The sequence below is a fragment of the Saimiri boliviensis genome, chromosome 17 (assembly GCF_048565385.1).
Source record: "Saimiri boliviensis isolate mSaiBol1 chromosome 17, mSaiBol1.pri, whole genome shotgun sequence".
Classification (NCBI taxonomy): domain Eukaryota; kingdom Metazoa; phylum Chordata; class Mammalia; order Primates; family Cebidae; genus Saimiri; species Saimiri boliviensis.
Window position 1 is genome coordinate 18,634,597 of NC_133465.1, and position 15,739 is coordinate 18,650,335.

The 15,739-nt window shown below is 49.1% G+C and overlaps 1 protein-coding gene across 4 annotated transcripts in view; it reads left to right on the plus strand.

Moving 5' to 3' along the window:
- The window catches only part of DRC3 (dynein regulatory complex subunit 3), a 43,007-nt gene that overhangs the window by 23,971 nt on the left and 3,297 nt on the right, over positions 1–15,739 (plus strand). For all 4 annotated transcript variants that reach the window (XM_074388302.1, XM_074388300.1, XM_074388299.1 and 1 more), the window contains 4 exons: positions 1,361–1,536; positions 6,049–6,180; positions 7,865–7,935; positions 9,085–9,208. In XM_074388302.1, the coding sequence (XP_074244403.1) occupies positions 1,361–1,536; positions 6,049–6,180; positions 7,865–7,935; positions 9,085–9,208 (503 nt within the window). The remainder of the gene's footprint in view (positions 1–1,360; positions 1,537–6,048; positions 6,181–7,864; positions 7,936–9,084; positions 9,209–15,739) is intronic.

Sequence of the window (15,739 nt, forward strand, 5' to 3'; positions counted from 1 at the left end):
ATCCACCTGCCTTGGCCTCCCAAAGTGCTGGGATTACAGGGATGAGCCACTGCACATAGCCAGAAAGGTGTTTAATTGGACTTACGGTTCCACATGGCTGGGGAAGCCTCATAATCATGGTGGAAGGCAAGGAGGGGCAAGTGATGTCTTACATGGATAGTGGTGGGCAAAGAAAGAGAGCTTGTGCAGGGAAACTCCCATTTTTAAACCATCAGATCTTGGAAGACTCATTCACTATCACGAGAAAGATCCACCCCCATAATTCAATTACCACCCACCAGGTGCCTCCCACAACTCGTGGGAATTGTGGGAGTTACAATTCAAGATGAGTTTGGGTGGGGACACAGCCAAACCATATCACCAGCTCTAAAAACAAACCAAACACTCACACCTGACATTCTAGAAAGAATGAGGGCAGAGTGGAGAGGAACAGTGAAGAGCAGGGCTCCCGCGCTGGGTTGTTTCTGCCAGCCAGTGACCCGGGTTTGCCTTGGCTGCAGTACTATATAGCCATGTGACTTCGGGCAAGGCATTTCATCTCTCTGGGCATCAGCTTCCATCTCACAGGATCACCAAGGCCCTGTGGGTTTTACCTGTCCGACTCTAAGGACTCCATGTGGCAGGCTCTTTTGCACCATCAGCAGCAGATGAGGAAACCGAGGCCCAGAGAGGTAAAGTGACTTGCCAGGGTGGGTCCTGGAAGCAGTGGCAGAGCCAGGACTTGAACATCCCCAGCACAGCTGCAGCAGCTGAGCACCAAGACAGGCCCTCAGTAAGGGTGCCCTTCCAGATAGCACACCACAGACGGAAATGCACACTACCTTGGGTATGTCTTTATCAGGAGCATGAAACAAACTAATGCTGATAGTGTCTCACTATGTTGCCTAGACTGGTCTCAAACTCCTGGCCTCAAGCAATCCTCCTGCCTTGGCCTCCCAAAGTGCTGGGATTATAGGCATGATTATAGGGATTATAGGCCTTCCCCAGCTGGGACCAGCTTGCAGGTCCCCAGGTTCCCAGGCCTCCCTTTTGGGGCCTCTCTGAGCATGTCTGTCTTCTGCTCTGCAGACTCCATGAAGGCCCCTGCCTTCTTTCTTCACACAGGCCCCATTCCTGAATCCCTCAGGCTGGGGGTAGGGAGGTACCAAACAGTCATTGTACTCACAGCTCAATCCTGGCTCCTGGCTCTCTGGGCCTTTGATTTCTTCATCCACCAAATGAACCAAATGACACCAGGAGTTTGAGTCCCACACACTGTTGAGGGCACAGTCTCTGCCCTGTGCCAGGCTTACCAACACCTTTGCCGTAACCCCGGCAGCCTGCTCCTGAATCAACTGTGGGCTTCCTTAACGGCCACTCACCTACAGGGACAAGTTTGTCATCATCTGTGTGAACATTTTTGAGTATGGCCTGAAACAGCAGGAGAAGCGGAAAACAGAGCTTGACACCTTCAATGAATGTGTCCACGAGGCCATCCAGGAAAACCAGGAGCAGGGCAAACGCAAGATTGCCAAATTCGAGGAGAAGCACTTGATGGTAGGTCCCGAGCCACCTGAGGCCCTCCCTGGCCCTGCCACCCCCCCCCCCCCGTAGAGGGGCTGCAACTCCTGTACCCTTTGATGACCCCTGAGGCCCATGGTTATTGTTCCCATTTGCCAGCGAACACACAGCTAATCAGTGGCAGAACCAAGGCCCGCCTTACCCCAGCTCCCTGCTGCTTGACATGTGGCTTGTGGGTCTTTGTTACACAAAACGCCCTTGGGATTCAAGGTCAGCCCCACCCCCCAACTTATCATCATAATTACTAACTGTATTAGTATTACCATTACTATTTTGACAGTAGTGATTACTACTATCCTTTTCTTTTGTTCATTCATTCATTTAATAGACATTTTCTGAGCTCTACTCTCTGCCTGGCCCTAGGAAGCTGGAGCCACACTGGACGTGGTTCCTGCCCTTGTGGGTCTCTGACCCAGGCCCAGGCCCCAGCCCCACCTGAGCAAACAGAGGGATCAGTGCAATCCTGGAGGGAAGCCTGGGGAGGCTTGCAGGTGCCCTAGGGGTACCTTATCTCAGGCTGAGGAGTTTAGGGAAGGCTGAGGCTCACGGAAGAAAGATAAGTTGATGGGAAGGGAGGGCATTCCTCCACCCACCAGGAGCGGCAAAGGAGAAGGTTCTGGGTGGTCAGGACTCAGCCTAATCAGGCCACGGGGTCCAGCCCAAGCAGGGGCCATTGGGAAGGGCACCAATCTTTGTACTTGATGGCAACCACCTCTTTCAGTTGGCATTAATTTTAAAGACAGGATGCTTAGCCTATTCTAAATCACAGATCTTTATGAGACGCTCAGGAAAACTGTAAACCTTCTTTTTCCTCAAAAAGGTGTTCACACACACCAAGCTTCCTGTAGCATAAGGGGCTTTAAGGAGCCCATAAGGCCCTTCCTTGTTGTGAGCTTAAAGTAGAGCAAAGTCCCCAGTGTGCAACTTCAGATCTGATGGAGTGGGCGGCCCACTCCCATGTGCTTCCCGCCTCCCCCTCGGCCACCTGTGTTCCTGTCTCATTAACTCCAGGCCTCACATGCTGTGTGATTTAACTCTCAAGACCCTCATCATGTTTTAGGGAGCAGGGGTTACTGCGTTCAAGCAGAAGTTTAAAACTGTCAGTGGAGGAATCCATTTGGCTCACATATGTGTTTTATTTGGCCTGCAGAGGGTTTTAAAACATTATGAACATCCTGCTGACATTAGAAACTAGCAGATTTCACAGAAAAATTGTGGTTACTGGCTTCCCTGGAAGCAGTTGTAATCAGGGCTTGAGTGGCAGTTGTCCCCTCTGGACAGGTCATATCTCCAGTCCCTCAGTCCCTGTCCAGCCTTCCTGCCTGGTCCCTGTAGCCACTAGGCTTGGGATGCCTAAATGTCAGCTAGCTGGCTCCTCCTGAATCCCGGTGCAGGGACCCGGCCCCTCCTTAGCGACGGGGACCCGGCCCCTCCTTAGCGAGACCCTCTGCAGAAGCAGGATGTGGGCCATGCCAAACCAAGCCTGACTTGGAACATGGAACGTGCCACTTGCTCTTCTGTTCAGGCATGTGCCTTCAGTGCAGGCCGGCTCCTCAAAGGCCACCTGGGATGAGCTGACTACCCTAGTGCTCCCCTTCTAGAGCTGAGCACAGTGGATTCTGCGCAGTCTGCATGTGGAGTCCCTAGACTCTGGAAACCTGCTCACATCCAGGTCCAACAGCACCTGCTTAGACTATTTGGGACATGGCCTGGCACAGGGGTTTGGCAGACAGAGTTCCCCGGTGCTTTCCATGCACATCCTAGATAGAGATTGGAAGTTGCCAAGACTTGGAAGTTCCCAAGACTCCATGAGCCCTGCAGACCCCAGTTCCCTCCCTGACAGGCCCTCTCTTATAGTTTTTCCTCCGCTCCTCCCACTCACCCCCATTAGGCCTCATCTATTGCACACAGCACGCTGCTCCAGGTGCCCAGTGAGCCACGTTTCAGAGTCATGGTGCAGCCATATCAGGCTTGGGGCTCAGGCAGACTCCTTACTGGTGACCCAGAGACACATTATTGACCCTCTCCTAGCCTCCATTTCCTCACGTGCAGAACAGAGACAACCTTGAAGAACCGTAGTGAGAAACAGAGACAGAGAGGGAAAGCATTTGTGCAAGGCCTGAGCAGTCAGCCAAAAAGGACGACAGTGTGTCTGTGTGTAGTCAGATGCACTCTCGAATAGGTGGTATGTGTGCATGGCACAGACTGAAGAATGTCCACCGAGGGAGACCGTCTCCCTCCCACCCAAGTATCTCTCTGTGTGTGTGTGTGTGTGTGTGCGCGCGCACGCACAGAGCATGCTCTGTTCTGTACTTTGCTTTCCAAATGAAAAAGTTGCTTCATTTTTTTATAACTAAAATATCACATTGTATGGATGAGCCATAATTATTTAGCTAATCCCTGCTGATGGACAGTTAGGTTTTTCCCCAACCTTTTGCTCTTTTAGTGTTGCACTGAATAAGTTGGTGCCAGTTTGACCTGCATGATGAAGTCCTAGAAGCAGAACTGTGCATCGGTCTTTTTCATGGTTATTGTCTAGCTGTAACCCACAGAACCTATACCTTCCACAGCCATTGTCAGGCCAGTGTCACAGGCTTCCTCGTGTTTGCCAATCTGTACACCTTGAGTATTCGTTTATTTTCTCTTGAGTGGGGATGAGCAATCCACATTTTACAACCATTTGTGTCTCTTATTGTGTGAATGATTTGTACTTATATTTTGCCCTTGCCCACGTTTCTGTTTGGTTTTTGGTTTCTTTCTCTCTCTCTCTCTCTCTTTTTTTTTTTAGACAGAGTCTTGCTCTTGTTGCCCAGGCTGGAGTGCAATGGCATGATCTTGGCTCACTGCAACCTCCACCTCCCAGGTTCAAGCGATTCTCCTGCTCCAGCCTCTCAAGTAGCTGGGATTACAGGCATGCACCACCATGACCGGCTAATTTTGTATTTTCAGTAGAGATGAGGTTTCTTCGTGTTGGTCAGGCTGGTCTTGAACTCCTGACCTCAGGGGATCCGCCCAGCTCGGCCTCCCAAAGTGCTGGGATTACAGGCACGAGCCACCGTGCCCAGCCTCTATCTTCTTAAATTAATTATTTATTATTATTTTTAGAAACAGGATTTAACTCCCGTTGCCCAGGTTGGAGTGCAGTGTACCATCATAACTCACTGTAGCCTTGAACTCTTGTGCTCAAGCAATCCTCCCAAGTAGCTGGGACTATAGGAACACACACCATACCTGGCTATTTCTTTTTTTTTTTCTTTTTTTTTTTTAGCTAGTCAAATTTAGCAGTGGGAGATTGTATACCAACTTTAGTGACACCAAATTTAGTAAGTTCTGATAATCTACTACCATCAGACCAGATCTTTCTTTTTTAAAAAGTTATTACTTGGCTGGGCATGGTGGCACACACCTCTAACATCAGCACTTTGGGAGGCCGAGGCAGGTGGATCACCTGAAGTCAGGAGTTTGAGACCAGCGTGGACAACAACCTGTGCACCAGGTGCTTCCTGAACACGGCCTCTGATTCCCCAGGACCCTGTGAGACAGAGATGCTTCTTCCCATTTACAGGGAGGAAACTGAGTCAGAGAATGAAAGTGGGTCTCTCAAGGTCACATGGCTAAGTGACCCAGGCAGGATTCAAATTCAGGTCCACCTAACTCTGAAACTGTAAGGCAGGTAAATTTTTTCCTCTAGCCTATTAAGGTCACCAACTGGGACCAAGAATTAAACTGACATAAGACAAACAAGAGAAAAGCATACAACTTTTATTTAGTAACTTTTACATGTACTTGGGAGCATTCACAAGCAAAATGAAGGCTCAAGAAGCCATTAAGGCTGAAAGTTTATATACTTGGTTGGACAAAGAGTAGTGAATTGTGAGAATGACAAGACAAAGAGGTTTGGGCTAAGGCAGTTCATCATAGATAAGTGATGAGGCAGATGAGGGTTAGTTTAACAAGGTTTGTTCAGATTCCCCTTGGCCTGGACCCCCTGTCTCTGATTAGAATGGCTTCCTTCCTCCTGGTACAGGGAGGGCACCTTTCCCATAGGAGATTAACTCCTGCTTTCAGGAAGAAAAAGGGAGGTCAGGGTGTCCTCTTTGTATTTTGTTTTTAAGTATCGTTAACTCAAAATAATCACTATGCCAAAGTGGCACATTTTGGTGTGAAATGCTCTGAACCCCACGGAAGCCATGGCTCCTTCCACCTTGCCTAGCGGCCTCCAGTAGAAACCGGAGCTAACAGGGTGAGTGCTTGCTAGTGCCCAAAGAGCCTGTGTCGAGTTAGGGGCTGTCAGTCACACTTTACAGAGCAGGAAACTGAGGCACGGAGACTGTGGACATAGCTTCCACAATCTCTCAAAGCTAGCAAATGGCAAAGCTGAGACTTGTACTTGGGCAGGCTGACTCGAGAGTCCAAATTCTTACCCACAAAACCAAATTAGCACCACACTTAGTTGTTGATTCCTAAAGTGCAGTCTATTGTTTCCAGAGTTTAAGTGCCATTCGAGAGGAGTTGGAGATGCCCAACATTGAGAAGATGATCCTGGAATGCAGCTCTGACATCAGTGAGTTGTTTGATGCACTCATGACGCTGGAGATGCAGCTGGTGGAGCAGCTGGAGGTGAGGCTGGGCCCTGGGCACAGGTGCCAGAATCTGAGGGTGCAGCTGCACATCCGTAGGTGAACTGCAGCCTTCACGAGCACGCCTCTGCTGGAAACGTCCAGCACGACTCGGTGTGGCAGGCTGCAGCTTTCTTGCTCATCAGTCCTGTGTTTGCTTTTAATGCATTTTAATCATTTAGACTGGAAGGGATTCTTGTGGAAAATGAGAGGTGAGCTCATTCCTCTGAAATGTTCCCTCTATCCTGGAAGTCAGTGGGGAGAGGTTTTCAATTAGACCCAAGGAGCTATCCAGGTACTTTAAAGGCAAAATGGACCCCCGCTCAGGGACCAAACAAAGGCTCCTCCGCATTGCAGCCTGCAGTTGCCGCTTCTTGGCGATGTGAGGAGGCTGCAACTCAGTACTAAGTAGTGGAAATGAAAAGCGCCGCTGTCTGAAATTCATTAGTGGCCAGAGTGTGTGTTATAAGGCAGCGGAGGCCGGGAGTCTGAAGTGGTGTGATGAATTGAACCTCATCAGATGCTGCTGTGGCTGGGCCAAGAGATAGTGCCTAATCAATTCCTCACACGTCAAGTGACACCTCAGACATAGGATAGATTTCCACATCACATTACAGGGCAGGTGCTCCCTCCCCGCTGGGGAACGCAGGCACTGTAGAAGCAGCACACAGTGCCAGGGGAAGGTGAAGCAGCAGCTCCCAACCTTTTTCAGGCAAGGAGATTGCTTTTCGACATCCAAACGTTTCCCAGAACCCATGTGCTGTCCTACTTGTATTACTGGTGGCCAGAAAGCCACAAGGGCAGTCATGCTTTTCAATGACTGTGTTTTTATTCACTAGAACAGCATGTACATGTGTTTGAAAATTGTGTAATTTGCTCACTCTGCAGACAGTCCTCATGTTCCTATAGATTCCATCCCTGCCCACCTTGCAGCCCCTGGAGTCTATGGCAGATGGGGGTGGGCCACTCCCAGAGAGGCAGGCCTGGAAATCACATCTTCCATTGTTCCTTCAATCAATACTAAGTCCCATTTGGGCCTTAGGTGCCTTACTAAGTGCCACAAAACAGCAACTAACAGAAAGAGATCTGGGGTGATAGCCAGCTCCTACTGAGGGCCTCCTTTCTGCCAGGCACCTTGCAAAGCCTTTTGTGTGAAGTAACTCATTTAACCTCACCACAACTCCACAACACAGGGATTATGCGGGAAACCTATTTCACAGGTGAGGAAGGTAAGGCCCAACAAGGTGAAATGCCTTTCCCAGAGCTACACACAGTGCTGGAGCTGGGATACTGACTCAGGCAGTCTGACTCTTGACAGCTCACTCCACTGTTTCCCTGGAGGTGAATCACAGATGTCACTGAGAAACCCAAAGGAGAGGGGGTTAGCTCTGTGTGTGTGTTGGGCAGGCAGGTAAGGGGAGTAAGATCGGGACAAGTGTTCCTGGCAACGTTCCGGTGATAGGATTAAACATTCAGAAGGTGAAGGAGTTAATATGGTTGGAGAACAACTCCTCTAGAGAGAGCAGAGGGTCAGTTCACAACCGTCTGCTCAGGAGGGTCAAGATGAGTAGTCTTTACCCTGAAGGCCTGTGAGCAGAGGAGGTGGTTGCTAAATTCTAAGGAGCACCTTTTGCTCTGTGCTGGATGTCTAAATATGCATTAACTGTGTTCTTTAACATTTCCAGGAGACTATAAACATGTTTGAAAGAAACATTGTCGATTTGGTGGGACTCTTTATCGAAAATGTCCAAAGCCTATATCCTTTCTGTGATGACCTTGCCGGGAGGAACTACGGAGCCCCCGGGGTTGTCCTGGCCTCTGGAAGAGCTGGGCAAGAGGCACCTGAATTTTTAACAAAAGCTAGGGAAGAGCAAAGCTTCTTTGCAAACTAAGAGGATGCAAAAAGTGGGGTCATCTTCCAGGTGGCCATCTGCAGGGACACTCCCATACCCCCTGCTTCTCCCAGTGCTCCGAACACTTGGACAGAGATAGTCAAAAGTCAGTGCGCTATAATCACACTTCACTTTTTACCAGAAATACCTAATCTCGGATTGATTTACAGAAAGATCTGCATCTTTGCCAAGATATTTAAATTCATCACAGGATCCTATTTAGTGGGAATCCTCCTTCACCTCTGAAATTAGAGGAATGTAAAAACTCCAGTTTTTCACCAAGAAAAAAGCTCACCTTCAAAGGCTGTAGGTTTGGCAACCACTTAACATGTTCAAAAGAATGTTCCACAGGGTGTGAGAGGGTTTCCCGACTTTCAGAACAATGATGGCCTGGTTAGAGCTGTGGTTTGGATGCTCAGAGGGACTTCTGTGCAGGGACTGGCTGTTTGCAGTAGAGTCCCAGCATGATTGTTCTCATATGGGTTATGTTCACGGGGAGATGATGCCCCCTGTGTTGTGGGCATCCCCCACATGGAAGACACTGTAAGGAGGGCGTCAGGTGAAATGTTAAGGTGAGGAGCCCATGTTGGAGCATGGCCAACCTTCTTCCACTGGAACTTAGGCACTCCACAAGGGGCAAACTGCTGTGATCAAGCTAGAAGCAGCCCTCTGGTCTTGCCCTCCTGAGGCTCACAGTCCCTCAGGGAGACAAGTTATAGAGGCAACAAGTGGTCCCAAATGCACAGGATGAGAAGCAGTTAACCCAGAGGCCAGCGCCAACATCCTCCATGCAGGAGGAAGAGAAGTGGCATGATGGCAGGGGCTGAGGGGCCGTCAGTGATGACCAGGTGTGGGGCGGGGGTGGGAGTCTGGGACGGCCCAGAGTTTGGTGCTTGTGGGTGGACGGTGCTGCCAGCCACTTGGGCCCTTAAAGTCTGTCCCCGGCCCTCTGAGCACGTCAGGGACGCCCTGGGCCTGCTCCTCCCTGGCCTTTGCTTAACTCGCTGCTGCACGATGGCCCAGTGCCGGGACCTGGAGAACCACCACCACGAGAAGCTCCTGGAGATCTCTATCAGCACGCTGGAGAAGGCTGTCAAGGGCGACCTGGATGAGGACCTGTCTGAGGACGTGCGCGCGGTAGGCGGAGCAGGCTGAGCGTGGCAGGAGGAGGGAAGGGAAGGAGGGGGGAAGGGGGAAAGGGGGGCAGAGTTGGACTGGGTGGCACAGGGTGGAGATGGAGCTGGGCGGGGTGAGGCAGAGCTGGGCGAGGCGGGTGGGGGGGAAAGGGCGGGCTGCTTGGAGCCTGACCGACTTGGTCCAGCCCAGCTCTGTGCTGGACTGAGGCTCTGAGAGTAAGCCTGACAACCTCCCAGAGCCTCAGTGTTCTCAACTGCCAAAGGGGACACTAACCCACTTTGCAGGTTTGCTGGCAGACAAAATAGGCTAACAGAGCACCTGGGGGGCACCCAGTGGGGCTCAGTTAAAGAGAAGCTCATGATAATTAGATGGTTTCAACTTTCCAACACATTGGTTTCCAAAAGTTCAATTATATGGAAGCTTCTGGCGCTAAGAGAAGCAGTTACAGATAGAGGTTGAAGTCTGAGATTTCCCCTGGAGGTCTTCTTACCTTAGAGTCTCTATGATGAGTACTGTGGGGGTGTTGGAACCACCATTTCTGATCCAGCACAATGCCGCCCAGTTTGCACCAGCACATCTACTGATGAGTGGTCACAGTCAGCAGGGCTAGCCTGGCTCCATCCCTGGTATCCGCATGCTGAGAAGGCTCTCCCGGATGTCTGCGCTGGGGTCCAGCAGCAGCATGTCTATGTCTCTGGCAGGAGTGTAGGCACCAAGGGTCCAGGCAGAGACACTCTGTTGTCAGGGCCTGCTTTAGTGCATGCATTATTCACTCCACTGCCAGTTTCTCAGCTTCTTTCTGTCTCCACATCACCATCAAGACAAGCCATCATCTTTCTTGGCCTGGACGGCTCACCTCTTTACTATTCTCTTACAGTCTGTCCTCCACTGGCAGCCAGAGGGACCCTTGAAAACCCAAACCCCATCACTGCACACTTTGGCACATCTTCTAGTGGCTTTCATGATCCCTAGAGTAAGCTCCTCCCCATAGTCCCCCAGACTTTCGTGGCTGGCCCTGCCCATATGGGCGATTCCCACCCCCAGACCCCTCACCCCTCATGCTCAGTGGCAGCCTCTGAGCTGTTCCCAAATCACCCAGGCTTGCTCCTTCCAGCTGATATTCCGCCTGGCAGACACGCTCTTCCCAGGTCCCCATGTGCCTGGCTTGTCCTTGTCATTCAGATTTCAGCTTGACTGTCAGCTCTTGGGAGAGGCCCTTTCTCATCACCTTCCTGAAAAACCACTGTCTCTGCATCACACGCCACATTTCTCAGGTCAGAGCCTCCTCACAATTTCCAGCTATCTGGCTGATGTGTATTTGCTGATGTGACTATTCACACTACATAGAAGCTCATGAAGGAGGACAGGGATGGCCTTTTCACCACTATGTACCCCCTCAGTGCTAGCAACAGTGTACAATGTGCAGCACAGATGCCAGGCGTCTTCTACAGAATCAGTGAGAGTGTGTGCTCACCAAGCCTCCACTTGGGGCTAAGTTCTGTAGACACAGAGGACCAGCAGTCCCTGACTTCCACAGCCTCTGTTCTGGGGCCCAGACAGACACCCAACATAGCATTGTGGTGACAGAGTCACCATGACACTAGCCATCCCTCCCTAGGCTGTTAAATGCAGCTAATTGGTATTGATCAGACACAGGAAAATACCACATTCCCTGGGAAGTAAGGCTGTCCCTGAGTGACCAGTCTGGAATTCCCCAGACAGACCATCTTGGGGTGGGTGGAGATCCCTCCCAGCACCGCTCCCATGTCTGTGACACCCAGAAGGCACAGGACTGAAATGTGCTCAATTTCTAATGCCTGGGACACACAGAAAAAGACGAATCCAGAGGCCAACAGCAGAGAAGCAGGCTGGGCTGGCATTTTCAGTGGCCAGCCCTCCCTCCAGCCCAGCTGGCTCTGCCTGGTGCCAACCGACTGCCATTCCTGTGGCTTTACGCCTGCAGTTACAGGAAGAGACTCCCCAGGACCTTACATCATGGCCTGTCTCCTTATATCTAAGCAACAAAAAACGTGGCCAACTCTTCTCAGGAGGAAAAATTTGCTCTGACTATATGAGTAATACCAACAGCACTTTGGGAGGCTGAAGTGGAAGGATTACTTGAGGCCTGGAATTTGAGAGCAGCTTGGGCAACATAGCGAGACTCCTATCTCTACAAATAATAATTTAAAAATTAGCCAGGCATGGTGATGCATGTCTGGTGGTCCCAGCTACTTGGGAGACTGAGGTGGGAGGATTACTTGAGCCTAGGAGGTCAAGATGGGCCATGATCATGCCACTGCACTCCAGCCTGGTTGATAGAGCAAAACCCTGTCTCAAAAAAAAAAAAAAGGAATAATACATCACTGACATTGATTGACTGGGGACCTCCTGAGGGCCAGCCCTCTGAGAAGCACTGAACTAATGTTTGCTCTTTTAATCTTCACATCAGCCTGGTAAAGTAGGTACTATTACGGTTCCCTTTTACAGATGAGGACACTGACGCATGGAGATGAAGGTAACCTGTCTAAGGACACACAGCTTATAAGTTAAAGAGTTGTGATTTTGAACCCAGGCAGTTTGATTGAAAGCCTTTGACAAAATGTCTACTGAGCCTACAGCAAGATGGGGATGTTCAGAGGAGGGACTAGGGCTGTGGGTGAAAAACATTTGGCTTCGGTTACCTAATTATCAATGAGCATATCTTGATAAGTCACCTTGATGAGGTAGGTTATCTATAAAACGCCGCTCATGCAGTTGAGTGACTGTTATCAGCTCATGACCTACATGGGGCCAATCTGTTCCACATCTAAAGTCCTTCCAGCTTTGAGAGGAAAAGCAGAACATACACATTGAGGAGACAGCCTGAAGCCGGCACAGAGGGAGGGTGTCTGAGTGGTGCTGGCAACCACAGCTGCCCATTTAGGGAGGTGGGGAGGTCAGAGGTGCTGCCTGGCTGCTCTGAACATCCATGTGGATGTCCAGTTGCGAGGGCAGGGCGAGTGCTTAGGCCCAGGCCACGGGAGAATGCAAGTCCCCAGGTTCTGCTCAAGTGGCAGTGGGTCTCACCCAAGCCAGCAGTCTCTGGATATGGGACTGCCACAAGATTCCGGCTGGCACCAGGAGACTCTGTGTTGGCTTGTCCCTGCCCCATCAAGCCAAACTGCTCCTTTGTTTGTGGCAGAGGGGACTACAGGGTCATCAGGTGCCCTTCCTTGGTGTGACAGAATGATCTGATCCCATGTGCCATGGGGCAGCAAGTCCTCAAGCCACTAGCAGCACGGTGGTCCTGGGGAGGGGCACTAGCTGTTCCTGTCTCAAAATTGCTTTGTTGCTACCCAAAGCAATCTACAGATTCAGTGCAATCTCCATCAAAACACCAATGACATTCTTTGTAGAAAAAAAAAAAAACAAAAACCCTAAAATTTGGAACCACAAAAGACCCTGTATAGCCAAGGCCATGCTGAGCAAAAAGAACAAAGCTGGAGGCATCACCTTACCAGACTTCAAAATATACTACAAAGCTGTGGTAACCAAACAGCATGGTACTGGCATAGAACAGACACATACTTCTCTGAGAAAACACCAAATGGTAGATGACAGCAGTGCAGCAGGAAGGCCCAGAGGCCCCAGGGGCCTGGAAAGGGAAACTATGGGAGCTTTGTCAGCAGCATCTGGGGCTAGGATTGTGGCCATGGTCGGGGCAGGGGCCAAGGCTATGGAGCTTTCAGAGGCAAGGTCAAGGAGTGGATGCCTGTCACCATGCTGGGCTGCCTGGATAAGGACATGAAGATCAAGTCTCTGGAGGAAAGCTATCTCTTACCCCTGCCCATCAAGTAGTCTGAGATCATTGCCTTTTTCCTGGGGGCCTCACTCAAGGATGAGCTTTTAAAGATTATGCCAGTGCAGAGGCAGCCCCAGCCAGCATAGAGGTTCAAGGTGTTTGTTGCCACCAGGGACTACAGTGGCCACATCAGTCTGGGTGTTAAGTGCTCCAAGGAAGCAGCCACTGCCGTCAGAGGGGCCATCATCCTAGCCAAGCTCTCCATTGTCCCCATGCAGAGAGGCTACTGGAAGACCAAGATCGCCAGCCCCACACTATCCCTTGCAAGATGACAAGCTGCTGCAGCTCCGTGCTGCTGCAACGTATCCCTGTACTCAGGGGCACTGGCATCCTCTTGGCCTCTGTCCTCAAGAAGATGCTGCTAATGGCCAGTACTGACAACTGCTACACCACAGCAGAGGCTGCACTACCACTCTGGGCAACTTTGCCAAGGCCACCTTTGATGCCATCTCCGAGACCCAAAGCTACCTGACCCCTGACCTCTGGGAGGTCACCAAGTCTTCCTATCAGGAATTCATTGACCATCTTGTCGAGACCCACATCAGAGTCTCTGCAGAGGACCCAGGCTCCAGCTGTGGCTACAACACAGGGTTTTTTGTTTTTGTTTTTGAGATGGAGCCTCGTTCTGTTGCCCAGGCTGGAGTGCAGTTGACGATCTTGGCTCACTGCAACCTCTGCTACCCAGGTTCTCACGATTCTCCTGCCTCAGCCTGCCGAGTAGCTGGGACTCGGCAGGCTGAGGCAGGAGAATCGTGAGAACCACCACACCTGGTTTTGTAGAGACAGGGTTTCACCAATGTTGGCCAGGCTGGTCTCGAAGTCCTGACCTCAGGTGATCCGCCCGCTTTGGCTTCCCAAAGTAACACAGGGTTTTTATACAAGAAAAATAAAGTGAATTAAGCCTGTTCTTTTTTAAAAAACAGATACATAAACCAATGAAACAGAATAGAGAACTCAGAAATTAATCTATGTATTTACAGCCAACTGATTTTTGACAAAAGTGCCAAAAACATTCACTGGGGGAAAAGCAGTCTCTTCAATAAATTGTGCTGGGAAAATTGTATATCCACATGCAGAAGAATTAAACTAGATCCCCACCTCTCACCCTATATAAAAATCAACTAAAAATGGATCAAAGACCTATATGTAAGACCTGAAATTGGTAGAGTGTAGTAATCCCAGCACTTTGGGAGGCCAAGACAGGCAGATTGCTTGACCTCATGAGTTTGAGACCAGCCTGGGAAACATGGCAAAGCCCCACCTCTATAAAAAAACACAAAAATTAGTTGGGCATGGTGGTGTGTGCCTGTAGTCCCAGCTGTTGAGGAGGCTGAGGTGGAAGGATGGCTTGAGCCCAGGAAGAAAAGGTTATAGTGAGCTGAAATCGCACCACTTCACTCTAGCCTGAGCGACAGAGCCTGACCTTGTTTCAGAAAAAACCAAACCAAAACAAAACAAAAGACCTGAAACTATTAAATGACCAGAACAGGAGAAATGCTTTAGGACATTGGTCTGGGAAAAAAATTTATGAATAAGACCTCAAAAGCAAAAATAAATAAATGGGAATATATCAAATTATAAGTCTTCTGCACAGCAAATGAAACAATCAACAGAGTGAAAAGACACCCTATGCAATAGGAGAAAATATTTGCAAATTACTTACCTGATAGTGTATTAATATCTAGAATATACAAGGAACTCTAACATCTCAAGAGCAAAAAAACCAATTCAATTTAAAACATCTGAATAGATGTTTTTCAAAAGAAGACATACAAATGGCTATCAAATACATGTAAAACTTTCAGCATCACTAGTTATCAGGGAAATGCAAATAAAAACCAGAATGAGGCATCATCTCACCCCACTTAGAATAATGATTATCAAAAAGACAAAAAGTAAAAGAAAACAAATGCTGGTGAAGATGCAAGGAAAAAGGAGCTCTCATATACTGTTAGTAAGAATGTAAACTAGGACAACCACTAGGGAGAATACTGTGGAGGGTCCTCAAAAACTGCAAACAGAACCATATGATCCAGTAATCCCACTACTGAGCATTTATCCAAAGGAAAGGAAATCACTATATTGAAAAGCTATCTCCACCCATGTTTACTGCAGCACTGTTAGCAATAGCAAGATACAGAATCAACCTAGGTGTCCCAACAACAGATGACTGGATAAAGCAAATGCAGCACATACACACAATGGAATACTATTCAGCCATAAAAAAAGAATGAAATCCTGGCATTCATGGCAACATGGATGGAACTGGGGGACATTATGTTAAGTGAAATAAGCCAGGAACAGAAAGTTAAACACCTCATGTTCTCACTCATATGCCAAAGCTAAAAAAGTTTATCTCATAGAAGTAAAAAGAACAGAGGCTTCCAGAGACTGGAAAGGGTAGGGGGATGGAGGAATAGGGAGATATTAGTTAAAGAATATACCAAATTACAACTAGATAGGAGGAATAAGTTCTAGTATTCTATACCGCCATAGGATGACTATAGTTGACAATAACATATAGTTTCAAATAGCTATAAGGAGGATATTGAATGTTCTCAACACAAAGAAATGATAAATGTTAGAGATGGATATGCTAATACCCTGATCTGATCATTATACCTGATAGGTGTTGAAACATCATTATGTAGCCCATCAATATGTACAGTTATTAGTCAATTTTTTAAGAT